The sequence below is a fragment of the Agelaius tricolor genome, unplaced genomic scaffold (assembly GCF_023055355.1).
Source record: "Agelaius tricolor isolate 1412-34295 unplaced genomic scaffold, bAgeTri1.0.p SCAF_6, whole genome shotgun sequence".
NCBI classification, from domain to species: domain Eukaryota; kingdom Metazoa; phylum Chordata; class Aves; order Passeriformes; family Icteridae; genus Agelaius; species Agelaius tricolor.
Window position 1 is genome coordinate 12343513 of NW_027269266.1, and position 19920 is coordinate 12363432.

The following is a 19920-nucleotide window of genomic DNA, read 5'->3' on the forward strand; positions in this document are numbered from 1 at the left end:
AAAATGATCTAGTTGGACTCCAACAGATTCTTAGGCCATTGAACTTCATCCACCAACTTTCTAATCTCAATAAACCAGTCAGTGAGTTCCTCAAGCTGAGTTGACCAGACACAGCCTCTTGGTAAAGAGACTTAAAATATATTTATATTATTTAAAATATATTTGCACAAGCTGTTTGAACCATAACACTTTGTTAATTTTAATTACATTGTTCCAGTGTCAGACAATGTTGCTAGACTTCGTAAGTCATCTTATTAGCCTTTATTTACAGATTGTGCTACAAGCAACCAATAATTCTGTTTGAGGTACACTGTATCTGGCAGATTAATTGCTCTTTTGTCCTGCAAATTGACTTGCAAATTTGGAATAAATTTGACCTGGAATGCACCTCAAATTCTCAGAAGTCATATAATATATTTTCCCAGCACACTACAAATTAAAATGAGAAGAGTACTTGTGTTTGCATTAGGCACACTGAATGTCAACAAGCGCTGTCAACCAATGAATCTCAGAATTTAATACTTGAAAGGGCAGGAGGAAGCAGCTTTAATTTGCTTCTCTACAAACACCTGGTTTAAAGAGTTATTCAAATACGTAATGTTTTTTTAAAACTAAATCAAGATCACTTTTGCTCTGCTGGAACAATTTTGATGGTTAATTACATTATTATCCTGACATAGCTTCCCTGTAAGGCTTAAGTTTGCCAATTCCCTTTCCTTAACATGTTTTTATTGCTGGGAAAGACTGAAGGTCTAAAAGAGCCATAAGTCATAAAAGAATTTGTAGGGGTTTATTGCACAGTTCATAAATGGAAAGAAACATGGCTAGTGAACAAACAACATAAATTACTTACATAAATTGCTTCAATAAAACATGTTGGTTTTTACTAAGAAACTCTACAAGCTCTATGTGTCAGCCACATAGGGCATACTAGGCTTAAACACCAAACAGAACAATTCACTTTTAATGACAACAGAGATATAGTTTTTCTCATTATAATATATTACTTTTAAACAGTGTCTCTTATCCTCAGTGCCAAAAAATGTATGCTACAGACATTACATAACAACATAGAAGACAGCAAATATATTCTCAATTGGCAAAGAAAGCACATTCTGTTATTGCCACAAAATGAGAAACTTTCCAGGATGCTTGGTCTCTGCCGTGTTCTCATGAGACCACATCTTTAAACACAACTCCTCAAGGCTGCTGCTCTGACACATCTTGGCGCCAGCAGAGATAACACAGTGCCCTCTTTGAGCACACGGCTTTGTTGTGTCAGCCTTTAAGTAGGTCATGCCAAGGAGCAGTTGCTATTTTGAACAACAGATCAGAGAAGAGAAACTTCATGACTGAGTGGCTGACAGGGATCTGAGAGCACACGTGTGGTTCAGCAGAGCTCTTTCACCAAGGGCTCCCACCGCAGGGACAGGACACCATCCCAGGCACTTCTCCTATGAGCTCGCACAGAACCAACAGCTTCAGAGTGGCCAGTTCCTACTACAGAGTTCACACATGCTGACATTTTTTGTTTCAACATAGGTAAAATGAGTAATTATCTACTCATGTGTCTGTGTTGTCTTTCTGGAGTGTCTGCTCTGTCAAACATTCAACAGGTAAGCAAGGCCAAGCCCCTATTTTCTTGACAATCATGTAATTATGAGGTTTCTTCTTTGACTGAGATGTTCTTACACTGGGCACTACACGTCAGTAAATGCAGCTAAAGATACATCCCCTCTGCTTATGGATAACAAGAACTAGAGGTTTCTTCAACACATTAGGGTAAAGGATGTTCAGCAGGTGGAACATACTTCTGTGAGTAATAATCACAAAGTTGTTTATTATGCAGCTAATATTTCTTTTTCCTTATGTACAAAAGTAAATTAATTGAAGAAGTAGTAAATAATTCATGCTCCTTTCATAAAAGTAATAACCTTCTGTAACAGGAAATCTTTGAGGATCCAAATCCTGCATCTGCATAAGAACATTGCTAGCCATAAACTTGTGAATAATCCCAGAAATAGATGAGATAGTAGCATTAATACATCTTGCTGCTTGAGATACAATGTAATAATTTCTAAAATAGCAACCAACTAAAGGAGGTTTTCTGACATGTAAAACCTAGTAACAATTATGTTTAAAACATTTTATTGAAAACTGTAGACAGATGTCTATCTCATATACTAGATATTGTGGACTAGCAATGCACCTTCTACAGACTGAGCCTGTATCTTGGCTTTTCCAGATAACTATTTCCACATGTGCTCATAGGTGTGGACACATCATTGTTGCTGCCCTGCATAAGACAACACAGTCCTGCTGCATTTTTAATCACAGAGGAAAAATAAACTTGTTACAACACGAACTTGGTTTAGATGACTTAGCTTACCTCATAAGATAAACTAGGCACAGAAATATTTTTTGCAGTACTGTGTGAAAAGAACCTATAAGTACAACTAGATTATTAGGCCATTTTTCTGTCATGTGGAGCATTTTCGAAGTGTTTGCCTTGCACATCTATACTAAGTAAAACCACATCACTGAAATCCCTAAACTGAGAAGTCTTAAAAATGGGGAATGCCTGATTACAGATAGTCCCTGTTAAAATTCACACCAGTTCCTTCCCTTTTTATAATGAAAAATGAGTACTTTTGAGAGAAGCATACTGCTCTTCTGAGTCATTCTAACTTAAGAGAAAGGCTCCCTATCATTTTTTCTGTTTTGTTTTTTTTTTTAATGAACTTCAAGGGTATTTGAAAAATTACCAGTACAAATCATGATTTCTGTCAGGAAACTGGCTGAACTCAGCCAAGCTGTGAGTTTGTACTTTGTTCCAATCTGAAAGTTCACGCCTGGATGTAAGAGGCACAGTTGTAAAAGTGTGAGACTCTTGGGGCTCTCTATCAGAATGGCTTACTTGATGGTTTTGTCTAGACACAGTCCCTAAGTTTTGGTCAACTAGATTTAGAGCCCCTGTAATAAATACATAAACAAAACTCGCAATAAATTAAGCCTAAAAAAACTCTGCTGTCCAGATCTTCTTTTTTTTTTTCAATTTGGGATGAAGAGGTTGTGAGATTGTCCATCCTGGGGGTGACACCACGAGCTGTGGGCTGCGTGTTCTCTGATCCCCCTCGCTGAGTTCCAGCTCCAGGACACATACAGGCAATGAGGGCACACTGGCATCTCCCTGCCATCTGTGAACACCTCGTGGATTTGGATGTTCCTCCTTTTAGCTATCAGAGGAAAAGGCCTCATCCCTGCAGCCCTCAGCCAATAACCTGAGGGAGCTGGGGGTGTTTAGCCTGGAAAAAAGGAGGCTCGGGGTGATTCTTTCACTCTATAACCACCAGGAGCTGTAGCCAGGTGAGGTCAGCCTCTTCTTCCAGGCAACCAGCGACAGGGCAAGAGGACATAGCCTTAAGATGGCCCAAAGAAGGTTTAGATTGGACAGTAGAAAGAATTTCCTCACAGAAATGGTTGTTAGACATTGGAATGAGCTGCGCAGGGAGGCTGTGGTGGCTGTCCCTGGATGTGTTTAAGGAAAGACTGGATGTGGCATTTAGCTGACATGATGATGTTGGGTCATACGTTGTACTTGATGACCTCAGGGCTCTTCCAACCTGATTCTGTGATTCTGTGTGGATGATGCCAGGCTGCTCAAGAACATGGTGGAGTCACCACCCCTGGAGGTGTTTAAGAGGCATCTGGATCTGGCGCTGGGTGATATGGTTTAGTGCTTTAGGGGTCACAGGGGTAGTGCTGGGTTGGCGGTTGGACTTGATGATCTTAAGGGTCTCTTCCAACCTTGATGATTCCATGATTCCATGAGTCTATAATTCTATAATTCTATGAGTTTACGGTTCCATGAGTGCAGGCGCACCGCGACAGGAGCGGTGCCATGGCCGCCCCGCCCGCCTGAGGCAGCCCCGCCCCTGCCAGCGCCCCCGGCGGCCCCGCGGGCACCGCCCCGCCCGCCCGTGGGAGGTGCCGCGCCTGCGCACAGGGCGGGGCTGGGGGCGGGGCGGGCGCTGCGGTGGGTGACGTCACCCGCCCGCCCCACCGGCGGGGCGGGGCGGGAGCCGCGGCCGCAGCCGCCATGGCCGGTGCCATGTTGGGAAGGAAGTGAGAGCGGGAGGCGGCGGCGGCGGCCAGGAAGGAGCCCTTCCCTTTTCCCTCCTGCCGGGGCGGGCGCGGGTTTCCCGGCCACGGCGGCTTGCGAGACCCCGGCGCGGGCGGTGCGGCGGCGGCAGCTGGCGGCGGCGGAGCTGAGCGCCCCGGAGGCGGCGGTGGCCTAAGATGGCGGACCCGGCGGAGTGTAACATCAAAGTGATGTGTCGCTTCAGGCCCCTCAACGAGTCCGAAGTGGCCCGAGGCGACAAGTACATCGCTAAGTTCCAGGGCGAAGACACCGTCGTCATCGCGGTAGGGGGCCGCCCCGGGCGGGAGAGGCGGGAAGCGCCGCGGGGGAGGGAGGCAGGGCGGGAGGGGGTGTCAGGGGTCGGCGGGGTCAGGCGCCGCGGGGATGGGCGCGCTGTGAGGCGGGAGGGCTCGGGAGCGCCCGCGGGCGGGGACGCCTCGGGAAGGGGAGCGGCCTCCTTGGAGACCGAGGCAAAGGGGAAAGGGGGCAGGGACGGCTGCGGGCGGGGTGGGCTGGTCTGGGCATGGAGGCGGTGGGGACGGGGCGGTGGGGGCAGGTCGGGGGACCTGTGACAAAGGCTCCGGCCAAAGGCCCAGTGCCGAGGTGCGGAGCGAGTCCCGCAGTGTCCGCCGGCCGGGCGCTCCCCGGGCCCTGTGTGTGACTGCTACAGGCACGCGTGGGAGCTGCCGCCCCGTAACTGCCTGCGGAGAGTTCTGGGGAGCAAACGCGAACGACAGGGCAGGCTCCAGAGAATTAGTGCTCAAGATCTGTCTTCAGCTGACAGCTTCTTTTTTGTTGTTGTTAAATCAGAATAAACAGACCATTTGCCTTCCTACATGTTCGTAAATGTATTTTAACTGGAGTCTCCTTGAAAGTTATGAGGCCCGTTAAAAACAATATGGATGTTGCAGGGGAAAAGATGATCCTTTCCTTTTTCTTCAGTGGATCATAGCTAGCTACAAAGTCGACCTGGAATATAAAAATAAAGTACGGTAGTTTATTGCCTGGTTTGGTTGGTGTTGTACAAACACACTTTAGCCCCAATGTTTGTTTTGTTTTTGTTAACTCTTAATTTGTGTTTTTGTGTAAATATATTTCATGAGCGACTACTTCTTGCTGAAAGTAACTTACAGGCCAGTTATCTGTCTAAAAATTTGGGGGTTTGTTTTGTTTTTTGAGGCTACCAAGAATAGCTTTTTTGCACAATATCTGAAGTTGCAGGAGGCAATTTAATAAATTACTTTTTTGTAAGAGAAGTTACTAAATACTAATGCTTTAGTCTGTTAATATTCGGCTGAATTTGTCAATAAAATATGGAATTCCATGAGTCTAGAATGACAAGAACAATAGCATGCTTGTGAAATGAGGTAATTTGGGCTCATTTCAGCTGGCAAGTTACTATCTTGGAGTACATCACTTCTTCCTGAGGTTGTACAGGTAAACTCAGAGTAAGGAACCAATCCTGGAAAATAGAAAATTTAACTAGCGTGGATAATCTCACTTTCATCAGTGAATACCCATTCATTGTGACACTGCATAGTCTGTTTAAAATCCACAGTTTAGTGTAGAAACTTTTATGTGTTCTGACTTAAAAAATAAATTTTCTTTTGGTAGCCCTGGTATAAATGAAAGCTTATATTTTTTAAATACTCTTTAGGTGCACTTTGAAATTATCTGAAATGTAGATTGTGCTGAGGTGATTCTGTATCTGAGTAGAATAATTTGATGGTGTGCTCCTGTGGGATCATGTGGAGCTTTCTGCTCAGGATTGATGTTTAGTGTTGCCAACTGTACCTTGCTAAAAATCACAACAAATTTCCCAGTTGTCCTGGATCCAGGACTTGCTATGTCTGACTTGGGGAAAAATGCCCCCAGAATTATTAAATTGGGTAGCAGTGACAGTATTCCTGTCTTGTTTCACAAAATTTGAATAAAGGTTTGATACTCTCTGATTTTGTCTTTGTAATGGTGGCTACAAGATTGGTATCCTCAAAATTATGACTTGAATCTCTAAAATTGTTGACAATAATTTGTGTTTGGTGGTTTTGTTTTTAATAGCTTGACTGATTTTTTACAAATTTAGGGGCCCTCTAATCTGAGCCTGTAGCCGGGCACCACTTGTTTCTGTGTGTTGCAGAATTGCCCGAGGGAGGATAACAGGAGCAGTGCTCATGAAACAGTGTCTAAAAGGCTTCCTCCATAAGCTGTTTGGTTACCTCAGCTCTTTGGTTTCTGTCCTTGTTGCTGCCTGTTGAGCAGTAATTGAGCCACTTTTGGTTTTTTATAGCTGCTTCTCTCAGCTGCATGAAGGACTTGCACCTCCTGTGGGTGCCTGGCTGGGGCTGCAGCAGTGGAGGCTGCGTTGGTAATGATAATAATGATAATAATGATAATAATAATAATAATAATAAACTTGGGATGGGAGTTGCCTGTAATGGTCAATGGGAGGTGAAGACTGGGAGGCAGTGGAAGCAGAGCTGATCCCAGGCTGCAGATTTGACTCCTCTGGAAGAGGCTGGGGAGGAAAATCAGTGCCTATAACCAAACCCTCCTCCTTCCTTGACTCCCCTGTCATCTCTGAGCTAGCTGTCTTCCCTTCTTTTCCTAGCTCCTATGAAGTTAATGTCATCCTTGTCTTTCTGGACGAGTGACTCATTTTGATGTATGTTAGGTAAAATAATAGTTTTAACTGTAGCTGGTGTGTAACAGCAGTTTGAGGGGAGGTATGGTGTTGGTCTGCTTTAAACAGCAGACTCTGAAACAAAGTATTTTCTTCCCACAAGATGAAACTTTTTAACTAGTAAAGGGCTTGTAATTCTTTAATTGCAGGGGGGTTCTTTCCGTCTTAATATTCTATTAATTATTTTTTCCTAATGGCTTCTCCTGTTAATTAAGTATAAGGATTTTGTTAAAACAGATTATAGGATTACTCGTTATATGACTTTATGTTAAACATTAGAAATGTACCCGTATGTGAAAACTGACAGCAATTTGCTAGTGGATTTCAGGCTTTTGAGTAAGATAGAACAGGGAGGAAGAGCAGTTTGATACGGGATTATCTCCTTTGTTTTATCAAATATAAAACTGCTTGCAGCTGATTTGCTTTATAGTTCTGCTTAATGTATCTATAGATCTTCTTTAAAAACCTTTCTATGGAGTCTTGTTCATCTTAAAACTACCCAAAAGGTATACATTGCTGAATGCAGTGACACTCTGGGGTTTGGAACTGAAGCCTGAACCAAAAGCAGCACTACCCAGTGGCTGCAGTGGTGGGGCCTGATGGGTGTGCACAGGAATGGGCAGTATGCCTCATTGTCCAAATGGTTTTCAGTAACAATCATTGTCCATTCCTTATTTGTATGGCTTTCAGGAGAGAATCTTGGCTACTTGTCTGTATTTTCATATTTGTTCAAGATGTACCCCTGTGATCCTGGAAAGAGCTTGAGATATTTGGCTTTCTTTTTCGTTATCTTTTAAACTAGTGTTGGACTGTAAATGAGACATGGCTAGGTTAGAAAGTGTTAGAATCAGGTAATGAAGGTCACTTCTACTACTGCAGCTTTTAGTAGTAGGTTTTTCAAAAGAAAAATGCTGAAGGCTGTATTGGACTATATAAATTCAAGAAATGAAATGCATTCTTTAAAGTAACTTTATTATTGTTTGCTAATGCAGAAAGAAAGCAGTGTTTAATAGAGACCAAAAAAGGCAGCATGTCTACAATGGAACTATAAAAATGAATCAGGAATTGCAATCTGTAGCTGGAATAATACTATTATTCCAGTGTTACCCTCTATTTCTTTTTCTTACTTTATTCCATTAAATGTTGGGTAACAAAGGTGCTTTTCAAGTGACAGTGGCATGATGATTTAACAGAAAGGAAATATTCTTGTTTACAGGAGTCTGTAAAAGTAAAGCTTTTCTCCCTGGCTGCAGTGCCAGTTGTGGAGAAACACCTTGCTCCTATTTGCTGGGTTTTGTTGTCCTGAAATCCAGGGACCATTTTTATAAACAGCAATACTTGCTTTTCTCTTTAGAAGAACCTTTCTACTAAAGTAAAAAGTTTGGCTGAAACATTTATTAAAAAAATATTCTGTTTCCATTCTGGAAATTGAGTTTCTAGTCACAGTGTTTTAAATCACATATTTTAGTAATTCTGTGGCAAAAAATAACTGCTGTAATGGTTAATACTTGAACTGCAGTACTTCCACAGAAATAAGAAAAAGGGGACAAAAAGCTGAGATTCACTCACTGTTCTGTATCAGCTGCACTTTTGTGTGCATGGGGCTAAGACAAGAAGAAAATCCTCTTTCTTTATCCTGAAATTAAAATACTAATTTGTAGCTGTGCCTTTCCACCCATTGGCAGCGTTGAACTTGATTAGGCGTGTCAAAGCAGCAATACCTTAGCTTAGTAATAGGAAAAAGTGAGTCAGGTATCTGACATCATGCTTTCCAGAAACTATTCCATTTTGGATAAATCTTTTAACATATTTTGCTGATGCTGATGGGAAGAACATTCTTTAGTATAGATGCAGCTCTTAAAGGCAGAGTAAGCCCATTATGTGCCACTTTAACCTTTCACCAAGAATAGGCTAAGCGTGGGTAGGTATTGTAGCACTGTTCTAACTGTCCATTCTAGCAAAAAACATTCAAGAGCTTCTGCATGTGTTGTGGTAGAAAAACATGCTGCTGATTTTTCAAGTGAATTTTTTACTGCTGACTTTGCTTCAGATATCAGTACATAAGAAGTAAGATAAACTCTGTTGATTTTATGAATAACCAATTCTGTACTTTATGGAAAGTTGCAATAGTAATAAGGGTTTTTTTAAATTACATCTACGGAGATAACCTTTAGTATTTCTCAGACTTTGGATGTAAATTTTAAGTGTAGTCATGATTGCAGATTTTTCTGTAGTCCTGATTGGATATATTGACAAAAACTTCTCCACAGAAACTCACATGTACTCTAAATTTTGTATAATTTAGATTGGTTGAGCATCCTTTTATATAATGGGCAACTAGTCTTTAAGTTAGCTATGGAACTGTATTTCAGCATCATCCCTTTATTAAGATTCAGTTAAACTACTGCTGAATCATGTTGGCAGCTGCACCTTTCTGAAGGCTGTGAGAGCACTTGGAAAGTTTTGCTGTGAGACCACATCCCTTCAAGTGCAAGGCAACTGTGGGAGCTGCAGTTGTCTTGTGGTTGACTGTAGACAAAAGAAATGCTAGGCAAGGAACTAAAAGATTCTGAGAGAGGAAGTTAAAAGTTCTGCTTGTTTGCTTGGTATTTTATCTCTTGCTTATAAGGCCTTATGTGTTAAATTTTTAACAGAATTTGAACAGCAGTTTCTAAAAATTTCTGGAGTGTGTCAAAGCAGCCTCATGCTGTGTTAGTGACACTGCTCCTACCCCTGTCAGGGACACAATGCTGCTTGGGCCTTTTGTGTCTTCAGTTCATCATTAGATCTGATTGTTAACTGCTTGGGAAAGAAAAGGCATCTGGTGCAGAAAAATATCTGACACTTTAATCTTTCTTGATTAATCTCTTAAAGGTAATGAGGAGACATTCTAGGGCATGGTAATCCGTGTAATACTGTTTTAGCTTTGTTTACTGCAGAAAGTAGACTGTAAAGAGAAGTGATAAGACATTGTAGATGTCAAAGATGTGAAACCATACTGAGTGGGAGTAATTTGCATTCTTAAAATGTAATTATCCTGGAACCTGCTTGTCTAAACTTCCTTGATTAGATAGTGACTCAGTGATGATGGAGCAGAGACATGCCACTAATATGGATTTTAATAGGTGTGATAAAAAATGAGGACATGTGAGCAAATATTCCACTTTCCACATGCAAAAGGTGGAGAAGTGACAAGTGACAACAGGACCCCTTGTGAGGATTCTCTTGGCCAAAATTACTAAGTTTTGTATATTGGTAGCAATTGTTAACTTGAGGGAAATTGAAATTGGTCATGTGCTTAGCAGGTTTCACTGTATAAATAAACAAGATCAATTAAAGGCAATACTGCCCAAGTGAAGGCCTTGCAGCTTGATTTTCTGTTCCACAATGGAATTATTTCAGTGCATAAAGATATGCACTGGAGCACGAAACAGCTGATGAATGTTTTGTGGTGTAGCTGACTTGCAGTGTGTAGTGTAGCTGATTGATATCTGTGAAATTGGAGGCTTATTGAAACTACAGCTGCTAGTGAGAAAGATGGTGTCATCTATTCTACAGGAGCTTCCTTTTTGTGTAATGTGTTCTCAGTCTTCACTTTCTTACCTCAGGGAGACTTGTTGTCTCCCTCCTGGTGTATCTAACGGCCTCAATTCTACCTGTAGAACACAGGGATTTGAGGTGTCTTTGAAGCTGAAACGAGTAATGGAGGAGGGTGGTGTTTTCCCTGCTGTGAAACAAGTGTTCTGACAAACTTCAGCCCCTTAGGGACAGTTTCTGCCTACTGAGCCTTGTGGTTTCTTGAACATATTTATACAGTGAACTCTGTAATTATTTTTCCAAGACAGTGCTCATCCACCTGATTTCAAGGCTTCAGATAAATATGTTTAGTCTAAAAAAGCTTTGTTTGGTATGGTACTAGATATTATTAGAAGACAAATGGAAGGCCAGGCCAGGGAAACAAATGTGGGTGGGTAAAAGATGGAAGCCATACTTGTTTCTTTGCCGGAGAGGCAATTCCAGAATATCCTTGTGGGAGGATAATAATGAATTAAATTTTGGCAGAATGGAACACTTAACAGTTACAGGAGTCTAACAGTGTTAACTGACCTAGGTTTTTTGTAAACTTTACCCACCTGCTTGGCTACCTACAAAATCAAACTCTGAAAGAGCTACAAAAAAATTGAGCTTTGCAAGATGAGTGTAATCATTTATATCCTAGTAGATTGTAAGCTGCTTAGAACTGTTATGAGAATCTCTTCTCTAAAACAAAGCAATAACCAGTATTCCTCTCAAAATTCTGTCAGATCTTCCACATGTAGTCTTTTCCGAAATGAGTCTTGTGAAAGGTTTCCTTCCCCAGTATCGCCTTTTATTCTTCTTGGGGAGCTTTATGTTAAGGGTGTCTTATATGGTACAATAGTTTATGTTGAATGTTTCTGTTTGGTTTGATTTTTTTCAAGAAACACTACCAAGACAGATACTCTATGTCATGGGGTATGTTTTTAATAATTGTAGTGTACCAGAGTAAACCTACTACCAGGGTAGGTGAGAATACAGGGCTCTTAGATGTACAGACCAGGCATTGGCTTACCTTGTAAATCAAGTAACTTGAGGTCATGTGGCACAGCAGTTTTGCAGAACTATGTAGATAACACTTTGAAACCAAATATATTTAATTTAAGGCCTTCCTTGTAAGCAAGTGTGTGAAGATTTAGGCAGCACTATTTAAGCTGATTTCCACACAACAGTCTTCAAGTGCTTAAAATAGAAGATTGGGCTGAGACAGTGTAGAGTACTTCTAAACTATTAACAAACACCTTCCAGTTCCACTTCCAGCATTTTTTGATAACTCTTCTGTTTTGTTTTGGTTTTTTTTACAGTCCAAGCCATATATATTTGACCGTGTATTCCAGTCAAACACATCACAAGAACAAGTATACAATGACTGTGCTAAAAAGATTGTCAAAGGTAAGGTGGAAGAGCAAATTTACCATAAGGAAATCTCATATTCCTGTGGATTTTAGTGTTGCAAACTAATACTTCTATTGCTGCCTTTTATCTTTGGAATGTTTAATAAGTGCCAACATGGATTGTAGCACCATACAGTCATCCTGTAGTTGAGCTAATAAATTATGTCAATGCTGTAATTAAACCTGCTGTTTCAGTTGATTGCAACATTTGGTAACATTTACCTGTTACGATTTAGGGTTTTTTTTACAATTCTCTGCAATGATAATTTAAAACAATTTGTCAGAAATTAAACATAATAATGATTAATAAGAAGTTTGAGATGTGTCTACCCTCCCTATGCCCCCCAAATTTACTGGTGAGAAACATCATACAGAAGTTCATTTGGAGGAATGCAAGAGGAAATGAAAATTGTGAAATAGGAGTTATTGCTGTGCATGCTAGGGCGTACAATTTCTCCAAAACTAAATTCTCAGATTTGGCCTAGTACCTTCAGAAAATCAAGTCTTGTCACAAAGAAGGATATGCCACTGTAAATTTTTGTAGTAAGCAATTAGCTAGTTCCCTGATAATCAAATTGATTCATTTCTTGAAGGCATAAATAAATTCTAATTGACCCAACTTTCAAAGGTTTCATAAAGCCTTGTCAGAAATCCCTGAAATACCAACTATTAATTAATACCAACAGAATATTGGGTGAATATACTGTGTTTTTCATCATTAGAAAAGTAAATTGCTGTGGGAAATTCATGCTGCTGCAAGTATTTAACCATTTAATGACTTAAATAATAATCAGGCTCAGATCAGAAGGTTGCTCCTTGAAAACTGAATTTAGCTAAGAATTGTAATGCTGCCCCTTTTCTCCATGTAAGCCTCTGAGCTCTGTGTTGCATTTCTCACCTGTGCTGCATCAAGTGGCAGATGAGCTCTAGTGGTGAGACAAATGGATTTACAGGTATGGTGGAGTGGCAAAGACCTCCCCATCTGGAGTCTCTCCTCGTGCTTGTCTTGGGAAAATAAAAGTTTGCTTGCAGGATGTGATTCTAGAGTAATTTACACATAAACAGGCCAGCCCACTAGCCCCTCACCCCTCAATCTAAAACTTTGCTTGGCTCATTCATAATTTGAAATAGAAGCTTATGGCCTAACAGTAAGATGTTGGACACTTAGGGCATTGCCCATGAACTTTCCTGAAGGCAGAAAATATGATGGTGTTCTCCTGTTTGGTTTCTTCTGAGATATCAAAGACCATCTGTTCAGCCTGGCAATTGTATTGATTTCCTTTTTGTTCCTAAATGTGAAGTCCTGATTTTTCTTGCTGAAGAAACAGGAACTTCTAAGACACCATCGGTGATGGCACAATGCATTAAAAGATTTAGGGAGGAACACCTCCCTCCCCCTAACTCTAGCACAAGGTTCCCAGACACTGAGGGATTTACCTTGCTGGGTATTTTGGGACCTGCTTGCTTGAATTCTATTTAATTCAACTTATCTTTAGAAGAAGGAAATGAACACTAATGAAAATACTCTTTCCCTTTAGATGTACTTGAGGGATACAATGGTACAATATTTGCTTATGGGCAAACATCATCTGGAAAGACACACACTATGGAAGTAAGAATGTTAAAATAATTTTCTCTTACTGTCACTGTCATGTCTTTTCATCACAATAGTCTTTGCTTTGTAGAAATAAGATGTCAGCTTGTTTTCTTCTTGCAACATTTTGATAGCCCATTATTTTTTTAGGACTGAGAATGGCAGTGTGGGTTTTTTTTTCACATTCAGTAGCAGGATGAGAATCACAGGAATAATATCAATAGCATAATTTCAGTTGTTGTAGTTTGGGAGAGTTCTGAGGCTGTTCTTTTCACTTTTGGGGACCAGTGGAACTTTTCACTTTTGGGGAACTGTGGGGCTCACTTTATTTCATGGAGTAAGTGCATTATACCTGTCAGTATTTTGTCAGTTAAACTGAACTAGATGTCTTGTGTTTGAATACTGTTTGTAATGCTGGATTGAGTATGATTTTTTTGTTATATTCTACCTTTTTCTGTTAAGGGGAAGCTTCATGACCCAGATGGAATGGGCATTATTCCAAGAATAGTGCAAGATATTTTTAATTATATTTACTCCATGGATGAGAATCTTGAGTTTCATATTAAGGTAAACTTTTATTCATTTTTACTTTAATCTGTATTAGAACTCGAAGGTAGTCTGTGTGTAAATGGATATTCTATATCTGTTTCAAATGACTGTAACTTGGAAACCTGATAACCTGGGTTATTACTGAAGTTATTGATTTTCCTAAAGAATAATTATGTTAAAACTTTCATTTTGTTCCATTCAACATTGATGGAATCTATGCTGATAACCTGTGGCAGTGCTGATAGTGATTGAAACCTCTGATCAAAACAGTTTCTTCTTAAAGATACATTTTAATTCAGGTTTAAGAACTGAGCCGGATGTACTGTTATGTGGGAGATCATAGTAATCATGCTGAATCCTTGTGATCAAGAAGCAAAGCATTTTTGCCTTCTGATGTATCCCTTTTCCTCTTCTTACTTCTAGGTGTCATATTTTGAAATATACTTGGATAAAATAAGGGACCTTTTGGATGGTAAGACTTTTATTTGTGTTGAACATATAAAATAAATTATTCTGGAGGGACGTATTAAAAAACCCCTTATGTTATTTAGGTATTCATTATCCTAATAACTTTGCATGATAAAAGTACATCACAATGGGAAAGCATGGAGGTCATCTATATGGTACTACTAAAGCTGCAGTGGTGGTGCTTTCTTGTATGTTAAGTTTTTGTCAGGTGTTGCTGACAGGTAACATTTATGACTCGAGCATGTGTTGTATGCAGTGCTCTCATTCAGTTTTGCCTTAGCTTTGAAATGTTTTCTCTTCCAGTTTCAAAGACCAATCTTTCTGTTCATGAGGACAAAAATAGAGTTCCCTATGTAAAGGTGAGCATCAGTCTGATGTATTTTCATCTTGCACTCCTCTAGTGTGCACCATTTACTTGTGCCTTATTTGTGTGGTGTTATTTTTCACAATCCCCCTTTTTTTTTCCAAAGGGTTGCACAGAGCGGTTTGTATGTAGTCCAGAAGAAGTTATGGATACTATAGATGAAGGAAAATCAAATCGACATGTAGCAGTTACAAGTAAGTATCATCTTCTGTTTCCTTTCAGTGATTTATCTATTTGTATGCCTTAAAAAAGGAGGGGAGGCACAGATAGTGAGCTAAATAATTCAGGTGTTTGAAAGGGTCTGGCATAAGCAGTTTCAGTATGTCTTTCATAAACAATAATTTCAGTCCATTTCTGGTTAGATCATGTTGCTTAGACTGGGATTGAGAAGAGAAAGTAAGTCATCAGTGAGGAACTATGCATCACTGGAGAAAAAGGTGTAGTTCTGCTTTAGGAATAGTGCAAAATCCCAGTTTGTGGAATTTCTTTCACTTAACCTAGAAATCTGTAAGTGTGGTTCATCCACAGTTTGATCATTCTGTTGCATATTCCAAGAGCAGGTGATCAGAATTCAGACCTGCTGCAGATTTAAACAGCATCCCAAGATTTTTGGCTGTAGCATGCAATTGAGTTGCAAGGAGCCATGCCATAGGTCTCCAAATTCCCACAAAAAGCAGGATTTGGAAATGACAGAGGGGTTAGAGAAGACAAGGGAAGATGTAGGTGCATGCAGAGTAAGACTTGAGCTCTTAGCAACTGAGGTGACTGTCAGAAGTCTCAGAGCCAATTTCAGGATGTTTCACAATCTTCCTGTGTTTAGTTCTTTATTCAGGAAGATATTCTACAGTCATTAAGAAAATATAAGCATTTTCTTCTCATTTCTTAGGTTAAGGATCAAAACCAAAAATAGTATGTTCCTTTTAAGGAATGTTTCAGTCTTGTGGTTTTGCTTCATTGCTCCTAAGTAAAAAGGTTCAAGTGGGGACTGCACTAAGAAAATTTGGATAGAATATTTTGTGTTCTGTGCTTCATTAACATCAGTATAAGCTGGTACTTTTAGAACTGAGAGATTTATACTTAAAAGGAAGAAGAAATGGCCAGATGTTCTCATTTAGATTAAATTTTGTTACTGGATTAAAATAATACTTTAAATTCAACACGTCTTGTTTTCTCTTGATGTTTCACAGCAGAGGGGGCAGCACAAGACAGGAATGAAAGGCTGTGGCCAGTTGAAATTTTCAGAGAAGGATAAAATGGGTACACTGGAAGTCTTCAAAAGACTCTCCTATCAAGAACTAAATATACTTTCTGTTCTAATAAATTAATATGTGAAATCCATGGTTGACAAGCCAGCAAACCTGATGAGTGAACTTATGTGATATTAATAGGAGCCCAAGGGAAAACTGGATCTTTCTTACCCAATTAGATGATACCATTGGTTTTGCTGCCTCTAGGTCTGCTGTCATTGAGACATTACACTATACAGCTTCATTAGCTTTGGATCTCTTGCTGCACTGTGGGGAGGTGTTGTTTTAAGTGAGACTGATTGTACAAATCTTTTTGATGTGTTTATTTTGATTTATAGATATGAATGAACACAGCTCCCGAAGTCATAGTATTTTTCTTATTAATGTAAAACAAGAGAATACTCAAACAGAACAGAAACTAAGTGGAAAACTTTACCTTGTGGACTTGGCAGGTAGTGAGAAGGTAATTATAAGTTTTTCTTTCTGCTCTGAAATTGTTTTTCTTTACAGTCAAGTATTTTACATGGTTCAGTTGTCGTCTCTGAGGTGTGTCAATTTTGATGTTGAAATATGGTTTCTGAATCCTAGGCTGGCTTGGCTGTTAGATGCTTTAAGCTGATCCACATTTCTGCAAGTGACATTTGTAAATCTAGACTAGGGTGGGGAAAGAGGGTAAAGTTCAGTTTCAGTATCTGAGGATGTGTGTGTTAGCCAGGTACAGGAATCAAGTTTTATGGTTATGGAATATCTGGATTTTCTTACGTAGTGATACCAAGTTTCTTAATTTTAAGATCTGATTAACATTGGTTGACAGCTTGCTTTCCTTTATCAGTAGCTTAAAGCAGAGAAGGAAATACATACTGTAATTAGTCTTCTAAGAGCTGGATTTCTGACATTCTTTTCATCTTTGCTTCTGGGTTTATCCCTGTCTTTACTTCCAGGCTTGCTGTTGTTTTTCCTTACATCATTCTTCTATGACCTTATTGTTGTCTCTGATCCTATATTTATTCTGAAATGTGTTTCTTTAGTCAGAGTCTTTTTTATTTTCTTTTAAAGAAGAGAGCTGGGTTGCAGGTCTCCTTTCTCTGTAGTTCCTTTCAGTGTTTGTTTCAAACTTTACATTGGTGCATTTCCTCAGTCCCTTTGAAATATGTGGAGTTTTCTAATGTATCGGTTTATACACGGGAAAGTAGAATTGTTTCATTGGAGTCATGGTCACAGCTTGGTGGAAATAGTAAAAGGAGAGTTATAGAACTGTAAGTTAAATTCAGCCCTAGAGACAAAAGATGCAAGGTAGATAGAATGGCATTAGGTCAGATTTTTTTCATGTTTCTGCTACCTACTTAAGCTCCTAGAGCACTCATGTAGGTCAGATTCTGCCTCTAAAATCTGTTCTCACAATTTATGCTTGTGAAGATTTTCTGCTCTATTTTCAAGAGGTATTAGTGGTATATGGTTTGGGTTTTATGGTTTGTTTTGTTAGGGTTTTTTAAGGGGAGAGGTAGTTTGGTTTTAAGGATGATCTCTGGACAAACTATTCATAATGCTTATTTTCTTTTAAGTAATGAATCTTTTTTACAGACTTCAGAAAACTTCTGAAGTTGTTAATTTGACAGAAGTTATTAACTACACATTTTTCTGCTACAAAAAGGTGTACTTTGCAGGGGGAATATTCACTTCAGTTAAAAACATGAGAAATGTCTTCAGACACTGAGTCTTGAATGAGAAATTGATAATGAATTGGGAAAAGTCTGACTAAGAGTTGGCTTATGTGTACCTCATAAAGTCAGGGAGACTGACTTATAAGTGGGGAAATTACATAAGTTTTCTCTTAAATTTTGAAGGTATGTTTTGAAGATGCATATAGTAATGTCCTGAAATATTGTATAGGTTAGTAAAACTGGAGCAGAAGGTGCTGTGCTGGATGAGGCCAAGAACATCAACAAGTCTTTGTCTGCTCTTGGAAATGTCATCTCAGCCCTGGCTGAAAGCAGTGTAAGTGTTCTCTTTCATCTTTTTTTACTTAAAGGTTAAAAGCTTGCATCTCTGAACATACTGTGCAGAAATTCTTACCAATCTCAGTGATATGAGCCAGTGCATTGCAGGTGGCCATTACTCTTGTACTGTATTGACAGTAAAGATTAGGAAGTTACACATTTAATGCTGAGGGACCTGAGCATCTTACTGAAAGTTTCCTTGTGCTCTAAAGGTTACCAAACCTAGAAATACAATTTTGTCATCCCATGCATCTTCAGTCTTATGATTAATGAATTAAAGTAGAATTTAATGTCTTTCTAATTAGGTCATACCTAGCAAAAGTGTAGTTCATATTTCAGCAAATTAAATGTGTCTGAAAACCCGTGACTGATCATTTAACCTCTTCCTTGATAGACATATGTTCCATATCGTGATAGCAAAATGACCAGAATCCTTCAAGATTCGCTAGGGGGTAATTGCAGAACCACTATTGTTATTTGCTGTTCTCCATCTTCTTACAATGAATCTGAAACTAAATCTACTCTTCTGTTTGGCCAAAGGTGAGTACATGACTTAAAAGGAATAAACGTACAATGAGAAATAAGTTGCTCTATTAAGATTCCTGAACCAAATTAATTAGAATGTTTACTTACTTTCTGTAATTCTTCAGTGTATATGTGCCTAAGTGTTGTGATCTGTTTTGTCTCATAATATATATTAATCCTTAAGCCAGGATCCTGAAGACTGTATTTTCAGGAGAAGCATATAATTTGGCTCAAATTGTGGCTTAATGTATAATCTTGAAGGGCTATAAGTACTTCCCTGTCCCCTGCCCTCCCTAAAGTAGGTAGGAAGAAGGTAGAAAGGAGCTCTCCCCTGGTAAGTTGAATGCTTTATTTGCCAGGAGAGCCTGTTCTCTGGTCTGTATCTAACACTCCAGTAAACTTTGAAATGATTCTTGTGAATTCCTCTGTCATTTGTAACTGAATTTATACATACTCATTTCCAATTAAGTATTTTGTTAGGTAGTTTTTATTTTCCATTGTGTTATTGTTGCTGCCTTGTTATACTCCAGTTCCTGACCACTAGATTAAATCACACCATTTAGTGGAGCACATTCCAAAACCAGTCAGTGTTTTGCTAGTCCATCTGATGTTAGTGTACCTCTGCCACTTCAGTCCAACAAGATAGTTTCCTACTGGCCTCCTCTGAGAAGTTTTGTATTACGGAAAATAGACCAGATTAGAAATCTGGCAGAATGTGAGTAGTCAGTGAGTGTGGAGTAATGACTGCATTCTGCAGCAGTGGAGGCTTTGGGTTTCCTTTTAGAAGGAGGAGGTCTTTTCCTTTTATCATTTAGTGAATGAGCTACTGGAAAGTGTCTTCCAGCTGCAGCTATGTAGCTTCACTGCCTTGTGCTCTTGATGTTTTCAGGAGTTAACAGAGTGCATTCCTGTCTCAGCCACTATAGTTAGCCCAGTATAATAATTCAACTTCCTAGGGATATCAAATTTATGCTGAAGCCCTCAGCTGTAGTAACTTAAGGCTATGTAATAATCATATAATATAGTAGAAAAGCATATCTCTTTTAGTAGTAATGTGTCCCCAAGATTTTGCTTTTGGTTGAAATGAGCTGTTTCATAGATAAGCCAGATGGTTTGCATGCTAGAAGTGTCCTCTCCATTGGACAGTGTTTGCTAGATGAGGAATACTGTTCTTTGTTCAAAACTGTGTACAACTGTCCTGACCTCAATTCTTTCAGATGAAGGTATGCAGCTTACCAACTCAATCCAACTCAATCAGTTTGAGATTTCTCAGCTTTCCAAAAGTTGTGTTGCTCTGTCTTTTGACAATTGTGTCAATCCAGTTAGAAGAATAGTAACTTGACAGGGAATAGAAATAAGGTTTTGGAAGAGATGGGAATGTTTAT

General features: G+C 39.5%; 1 protein-coding gene across 2 annotated transcripts in view; it reads left to right on the forward strand.

Moving 5' to 3' along the window:
* The first annotated feature begins 4053 nt into the window (after positions 1 to 4053).
* The window catches only part of KIF5B (kinesin family member 5B), a 33336-nt gene continuing 17469 nt past the window's right edge, over positions 4054 to 19920 (forward strand). The window contains exons 1-10 of one of the 2 annotated variants that reach the window (XM_071428699.1): positions 4054 to 4425; positions 11702 to 11789; positions 13330 to 13403; positions 13848 to 13952; positions 14358 to 14406; positions 14706 to 14761; positions 14873 to 14960; positions 16352 to 16476; positions 17904 to 18008; positions 18405 to 18550. In XM_071428699.1, the coding sequence (XP_071284800.1) occupies positions 4300 to 4425; positions 11702 to 11789; positions 13330 to 13403; positions 13848 to 13952; positions 14358 to 14406; positions 14706 to 14761; positions 14873 to 14960; positions 16352 to 16476; positions 17904 to 18008; positions 18405 to 18550 (962 nt within the window). In that variant the 5' untranslated portion in view covers positions 4054 to 4299. The remainder of the gene's footprint in view (positions 4426 to 11701; positions 11790 to 13329; positions 13404 to 13847; positions 13953 to 14357; positions 14407 to 14705; positions 14762 to 14872; positions 14961 to 16351; positions 16477 to 17903; positions 18009 to 18404; positions 18551 to 19920) is intronic. The other variant, XM_071428698.1, reaches the window with a different exon arrangement.